Source organism: Diceros bicornis, chromosome 13 (assembly GCF_020826845.1).
Source record: "Diceros bicornis minor isolate mBicDic1 chromosome 13, mDicBic1.mat.cur, whole genome shotgun sequence".
Lineage (NCBI taxonomy): Eukaryota > Metazoa > Chordata > Mammalia > Perissodactyla > Rhinocerotidae > Diceros > Diceros bicornis.
This window is the reverse complement of record NC_080752.1, coordinates 37,093,592-37,100,947: the sequence shown is the minus strand read 5'-3', so window position 1 is coordinate 37,100,947 and position 7,356 is coordinate 37,093,592. Positions and strand designations below refer to the sequence as shown.

At 54.2% G+C, this 7,356-nt stretch overlaps 1 protein-coding gene across 1 annotated transcript; it reads left to right on the top strand.

The window, feature by feature from the left end:
- Nucleotides 1-255: 255 nt before the first annotated feature.
- Nucleotides 256-3,533, top strand: PLA2G2E (phospholipase A2 group IIE). Its single transcript, XM_058552039.1, has 4 exons — nt 256-295; nt 1,052-1,190; nt 1,393-1,499; nt 3,391-3,533. Exons 1-4 carry the CDS (start codon nt 256-258, stop codon nt 3,531-3,533), a joined length of 429 nt encoding a protein of 142 aa, XP_058408022.1.
- The last annotated feature ends 3,823 nt before the right edge of the window (nt 3,534-7,356 follow it).

Genomic DNA, 7,356 nt, shown 5'->3' with positions numbered 1-7,356 from the left:
ATCGGCCCTCCTCCCCAGACTGCCAGGAAGCAGAGCCCACGGGCCCCAGGCTGCCCCCTCCCCTGGGGACTCGGCCAAAGTGTCCGACCTGGAAGTATCATTGCATCACTGGGCATTCGGGGGTTAATGACGGGGAGTGGACAGGACCCGGGTATTTAACTAATTGGGGAGGTGTCTGAGATCAGAGGCACCCCTGCTCACTCCTTCTCCTGCAGCCCAGCTCCCTGCCCCCTGCTCACCTCCCCTCCCCCCAGGATGAAGCCTCCCCCTCTTCTGACCTTCCTTGGCCTCCTGGGTAAGTGACCTTCATGACCTTCACCCTTCCCCTGCCCCAGCTGGGAACTCCAAGCTCCCTGGAGGCCCCTAGCCTGACCCTGGGGAGGCCGTGGGGGGTCATCCTGAGGCCAGTTCTGCCTGAGCCAGCACCCGCCAGCGAGAGGGGAGAGGGGGTGAAGAATGCAGCCTGGGGGGCCTGGGAAAGGGGCTGGCGGGAATCCCAGACATCACACACAGGGCTCCAGCCACCTGCGCTCCATCCCTCACCCTGGCTCCCACATTGGGCTCTGACCTGCCCAGGTGGGCAGCCCCCCATCGCTGCACCAGCAGGACCTGGGGGAGTTTGGGGAAGTCCAGGTGGTTAGGAAGCTTATCCAGGGGCATCTGAGGAGACTTGGAGGGGACAGAGTGTTCCTGGGGGGATGGGGGCTGACACCTGGGGGCATAATCCGGACCTGTAGGCAGTCATTTGAGGAACAGTGGGGAGCAACCAGGAGGACGAGTTGGGGGCGTTCTAGGAGATGGTGGACCAGCGGGAGGGGGACTGGTGCACTGATACAATGGGGGTGAGGACTAGGGGATGAACATGGGATGGAGGTCTGAGATATTATTACTGCTCAGCATTACTGTTGTTGGGAGTGAGGTGCTGGGGGAGGTGAGGTTACCTGAACCATCGGAGAGACGTCTGGACTCAGACTGGAGGGGACCTCAGGGGAAGCTGGTGGCAGAGGGTGGGGCCCTGAGGATCTGACACCTCCGCCCTCCCTCCCGGCAGTGGCCCTGGCTGGCGGGAACCTGGTGCAGTTCGGGGTGATGATTGAGAGGGTGACGGGGAAGCCGGCGCTGCAGTACAACGACTATGGCTGCTACTGCGGCTTCGGCGGCTCCCGCTGGCCCGTGGACCAGACGGACTGGTGAGCAGGCAGCCCAGCGGGGGGACCTCCCTGGGGAATGGTGGAGCTGGGGGAGCATCTCGGGAGGAGGAGGAGCTGGGGACACCTAAAAGTGGACGCTGACCTCTCCCTTGAGCACCTTTGGGCCCTGGGCCCCCGGGCAGCCCCCGGTCCAGCCCAGCCTGGCTCACAGTCCCCTCCAGGTTGACAGTGACCCTTACAGGTGCTGCCACGCCCATGACTGCTGCTATGGGCATCTGGAGAGGCTGGGCTGTGAGCCCATACTGGAAAAGTATCTTTTCTCTGCCAACAAGAGTAACATCCTCTGCGGTAAGTGAACAGTCCTAAGCACCCCAGACACTGGGGAGGGGGAGAGCTTCAGACAGGAGTCCCCTCCTGGTGGTGACCATTGGGCCTTGTCAGGGCCAGGCAGGGTGGGGTCTTCCATCATCATGGAATTGGGGAGAGGCCTGTCCATCCACCCAGATGCTCACCTGGCACCCAGTCTAGAAAGCCCTGGGACCCATCAGCTCCTGCCCTGGTCCCAGCCACTTCCCCCCACCCACAGGCCTCCTAGCTTCTGCCTCTGGGGAGAGGATCGAAGAGGGCAGAGCCGAGCCTGGCCCCGAGAAGCTGGACTCAGACCACCCTCCCCAGGCCTGGGCCACAGCTAAAGACAAGGTCCCCGGGACAGAGCCTCGAGCACACGCTCCCAGAGAGAGAGAACGGGAGCTTTGATTTGGGACAGCAGACCCCATTCCCAAAGGCTGACTCTTCCCCTTGGGGCTGTCAGGCTGGGCCCAATTGCTCAGCTTTGCCAGGTCCAATGCCCACTTGGACCAATTAGCTTTCCTCTGGTCCCCTGCCTGGGAAGCAGGCTGAACCAAGTGAGGGTGTGGAGGGCTTCCAGCAGCCCAGCTCCGTGGAGGGAGCCCAGGTCAGAGAACCAAGCCCTCTTCCTGCTGTAAAGCCAGGGCAGGGAGGATAGGCCCAGTGCGGGGCACAGTGGGAGGACCTCGGAGAGTCAAAGAAGGCTCAGCTCAGATCCCTAAGGTCTGTCCTGGGGGAGGGGTGGAGCCAGCAGCAGAACCACCAGGGGCAGATTTGGCTCAGAGTTTCTTGCTTCTGCAGCCATCCACCCAGCAAGGCAGCTTTGCCAGGTAGTGAGCTCCCCGTCACTGGGGGTTCATGCAAGGCGGGGACAGCCACCTGTCAGGGACGGCGCTGAGAGGATGAGTGAGGGGAGGTGTCAGGTGAACAGGGACACAGGCTCTGGGATCTGCTTTCTCCCCGCTGCGTGACTTTGGGCAAGTGAAGTACCCCCTCGAAAGCCTCTGCTTCCTCGTCTATAAAGTGTAGATAATCACACTCACTTCCCCAGCTGAGTCCAGCTCCTGGCAAGAACCACCCAAAAGAGCTGCCGTAACTGTTAAGCCCCTTCCGACCCTGAGTTTTGCTGAAACAGCAGGCGTGGGTAGAACCCTGATGCGAAACGGAGGCTGAACTTCCAGGGGGAAATGAGGAGCTCCGGGCATTTCTGAGCTGTGGGATGTATCCTTGGGGACAAGAAGGAGCCAGAGCCCCTCGGGAGACAGAGGCAGTGGAGAGAAGGGGAGGCTTTTGGGCCCCTGGTGCCTGATGCCACCTCTGATCCCCAGGCTGGGTGTGGGCGCACACTTGGAGAAGGGGGTGAAGGCCTAGGGTAAATGCCAGAAAAATGGACTCTGTCCACTCATGAGACAGATGTAGGGCCCGAGCAGCCCCAGCTGCAGTCCCAGTGGCCTCCGGTCTGGGCGCAGGCTGCTCTGGGCCCGCACAGGCCGCCTGGGACTGGGCTGCTGTCATTTCCTAGCTTCCTTTGGGCTTGATGGCTGCAATCTACCATCAGCAATGCATCACATGGAGAAAGGAGCTGCCTAGAAACGCCCCCGGGCTAGACAGAGTTAGTGAACCAGACGGTCTCCCTGCGGGGAGAGGGCTAAGGGCAGTCAGAGTGGGCTTGGGGGAGGAAGCAAGGATGGCTGGGAGAAACTTCCAGCCTTCCGTGCACCCTGGGCCCCAGCAGGCCCCCCTCATGCCCTGCCCTTCCTCTCACCCATCCTGAAACATCCTCCGTGAGAAGGGGCTTCCAGCAGAATGGGGGTGAGAACATGGACCCCATGCGTGTGTGAGAGCAGGAGGCCTGAGCCGCCTGGTCCCTGACTCGCCTTGTCCCATGCAGCTGGCAGAACCGCCTGCCAGCGACAGACCTGCGAGTGTGACAAGACAGCTGCCCTCTGCTTTCGCCAAAACCTGGAAACCTACAACCGCAAATACGCCCGTTACCCCAACAAGCTGTGCACCGGACCCACCCCGCCCTGCTGAGGCCGTGCTCCACCTCCGCCCTGCAGCCTCCGAGGCCCCCGCCTCCAGCTGCTGTAGCGCCGGCCCTGGGGAACATGGACACCAAAGATCCTCCCTCTGGAAAATTCCTTTCCTGCAAACCCGTCCCCCCTGAGAGCCCCCAGACTGTGGCCTGGACCATCGCTGGCCTCCCAGGCCACATCTTCCCCTTAGGAAGAGCCGAGCCCAGGAGCTCTGGGACCTTCAGCACCCAGAAGACACTATACCCCACCCCTGGGATCTCAGTTCCCTCTTTTGAATAAGTGAATAATGTTTTCCCATAATTCTAACACTCTCTGATTCTCAGATTCTATCATTGTAGGATTTAATTAGTCTCCAGTTTCATTCATTCATTCATTTTTTGAGCACCTACCATGTGCCAGCCACGTGCTAAGCACTGGGATTCAGCAGGAAAAATCTGACCTGGGTGGCCCCTGCATGCAGTTCCAACATCCTGTCCTTTTAATTTTCCATTATAGAAAGTTTTTGTGATTCTCTTTTTCTAATATTCTACAATCTTATCCAAGACAATAATGGCAATCTCCAGAAGGAATATTTCTGGCCATGTGACGTAACGTGAGAAGCATGAAAAATACCAGCCTAAAAATATTGTCCCCACTATGTCATCAGGCGTCAACTCCCTCCCATTAGCAAAGACTGGCTGACAGTGAAAAGAAGTTCTAGAATCATCTTATCCAAACCCCTCCTTTGACAGCTGGGGGCCAGAGAGGGCAAGTTCTACCCGAGGGGGTGTCCTCACTCCCAAGTCAGTGGGTCTTCACTTCTTTATGAGTCGGTATCAGCCTCTGACACTCTGAGCCTCTGATTGCCATCTCTGAAGAACCACAGTGGCCAGCGCAGGTCAGCTGCGAGGGTGCCCAGGACAGGTCAGGCTCCTGACAGGAGGGAGGAGGGGAGATTTCAACATCCAACATCGTGGGGCCAACTCTGGCACCACGAAGAGTTTAATGCACCTAAGGATCCCTAGCCTACCCCGGGGGGCAATATACTTAGGCAGATTCTACTCCTAAATATAGATAGAGTGTACCCACTGTCTATAATAAGCTGATACAATCTTCCAGGATTGGGATGAGCCCATTCAACGAGATGAGGCACGTAAAAAGGCATTGCACGGGGCAAAGCTCGCAGCAGACACGCAGTAAATGTTTACTCCCTCCGTCCTTTTCATGGCATGTGTACAACAGTCAGGACTTGGAGGGCAGGGAAGAATGTGAAGAAATCAAAGGGATGATCGTCATAAACTGTACAAGGTGAAGTTCTGTGCTAGGAAAAAAAAAAAAGGGAGGGGAGCAGGTGTGTGCACTTGCTGCTGTAACTGACTCAAATCCTTGGTAAGAATCACCAGAAGACCAGATCTTAAAGCAAAAACGGGTTGCCTGGGGAAGAAAGCCAGCCGCCTCTGTTGGGAAAAGTGGTCCTGAGGCGCCCTCTGGTGTCCATTTTCTTCAGGCTACTAGCAAACCTAAATTTTCCCTTTATCAGGTGGGCAAAGTATACTTCTGGGCTAGTGAGGTCGGTCCCTTCGCATTTTAGATAATAAACATGCAGATAAACAGCCACATAAGTCCTTACAACCATCTTAGGATGATGGTGCCGCTGCATAAAAAAGAAACACAGGGAGAAAGAACTGACTTGGGAGAGACGGAGAGAGGTTGTGTTCCGGGTATGATGGATTTAAGGTACCAACGGACGAGGACCTGGTAATCTTACAGTCGTGTGACCGTCCAACGAAGCGAAACTCGGAACTTAAGAACCAGACCCCAGAGCAGCCTGCTGTGACCTCTTGGCCACAGACCAAGTCTTATCCTTTGTTTTCCCAGGGATCAATAAATGTTTGGTGAATGAATCAATAGGTCTGTCTAAATTCCATTTGTGTGTGTGTGTCTATAGTACACACTTGATTTCCAGCTGCAGACTTGTGGAAAGGACTGAAAAAAGGAGAGGAGAAGTCTGAACTTGAGGTCAGAGGGTCCAGGTAGAGACCTCTGCTCTGCCGGTCAGCAGTTAGCATCCGTTCTAGACCTCGCTGCTCGACGAGGCCTGTGGACAGCAGCAGCGGCATCATCTGGGAGCTTGTTAGAAACACAGAATCTTGACCCTGACCCCAGACCCACTGAGTCAGAATCTGTAGGTTAACAAGACCCACATGTGATTCGTAGGCACATTAAAATCTAAAAAGGGCTGATATGCGGCCACAGCCTCAGTTTCTGCATTTGTAAAATGGAACAGGAACATTTCCCTGGCAGGTTGGTTGTGGCAAGGTTTCAGTAAGTTAGCACGTGTGAAAGTACACAAAATAAGGCCTGGGACATAAGAAGCATTCGTGTTCTGCAAATGAATGAATGAATGTAGTCATAATAACAATAATAGCTAGCATTTATGAAGCATTTGGCATTTACCAGGTACTGTTTTAAGTGCTTTCTGCTTATTAATTCATTGAATGAATGAACCAATGAATGAATGAATGAATGAGGCATAGGGTCTTGGAAGGGACTTTGCTGCCTGAATATTTCACAGCTTGCCTCTCCAATTTTGGTAACAGGATTGGATTGTTTTGGCTTTTGTTCCCACTTAGCCCCTAACAAAAGCTACTAACTGAATATGCGCTTAGAAATCACACTGGAATCCCCGAGCTAACTTAAGAGTCTGATTATGGTATCAGGGACATTCGTCTGTTTCTTTGGGGATTTTTGCACTGTCGCTGCTGGAGAACTGGAGACTGTATTCAAGTTTATTCTTTCCTTCAATAAGCTTTTGTACAAACTCTGCTCCCGGCCCCTTCCTGAGTGCTGGAGACAGAGACAAATCAGATGTGGCCACTGGCAGACAGAAAATTATTCTACACTAGTAAGTGCTGTCACAGAGCTAAGATTGGGGTATCAGGACCAAAGTTTCTTCAGCCCTCCATCCTCCATCCTGTCCACCAGTGCCAGCTGCATCTTCCCACAGCTTGATTTCCATCACGTCACTCCTCTGCCCCGAACCATCAGTGGCTCCCCACTGTCCACCAACACCTGGCATTCAAGTTGGGTGTCATCTGCTTTCCCAGCCTTGTTTATCCAGCCATGTTTATTTCTCTATGCTCCTCACCACTCCCAGAACATGCCCACGGCCTTCCTGCCTTCACACCTTTATGCAGTAGCTTCCTTCAACCTAGAAGCTTCCCTGTCCACTCATCACCATGTTAAAATCCACGTGCTTTAAGGTGCATCTCCAATGCCACCTTTCCCACGATGCTTTTCCAACTGGAGCAGGTTTCGCCCTCCTCTGAACTGCCCAGCAATGTATTCCTACCTTTCCTAGTGCTGCTTACCCCAGTTATGTTTTTGGAGTTCTTGTTTTGGGTTCCTACATGGTGGAGGCAGATTGCCCTGGCTTCAAATCCTGCCTCTGCTACCCATCTGTGATCTTGGGCCAGTTATTTATTCCCTCGTGCATAAAATGGGGACAGAACATCAGCCTCGCAGGGTGGTTTTAAGGTTTAAATGAGAAAACATACTCAAAGCCCCCGGAGCGTTAGAGAACTCCACCTATGCTGGGTTACTTCATGTATTTCTGCCTTCCCTATTGTATCCATCACACAGTAGACGCTAAATAAAATCCGTTCAATAGATTTCATGGATTCATGATCATTGGAATTATTTAGGGAAGTGGCATCATACGTACGGTAAATGTTACTCATTTATTTGAATAGCCCACGACTCACTCCTCTGAGTGCTCATTTATCTGAAGTGGGCACGTGTTTGAAAATCCTTAACCTTCAGTGCCCTGAGCTCACATCTCA

What these genes read in the sequence shown, in the direction of transcription:
- PLA2G2E (XM_058552039.1), top strand. Translation starts at nt 256, where the DNA reads ATGAAGCCTCCCCCTCTTCTGACCTTCCTTGGCCTCCTGG. An exon ending in GACCTTCCTTGGCCTCCTGG is followed by an intron (nt 296 to 1,051) that starts GTAAGTGACCTT and finishes CCCTCCCGGCAG; the next exon opens with TGGCCCTGGCTGGCGGGAAC. An exon ending in CCCGTGGACCAGACGGACTG is followed by an intron (nt 1,191 to 1,392) that starts GTGAGCAGGCAG and finishes TGACCCTTACAG; the next exon opens with GTGCTGCCACGCCCATGACT.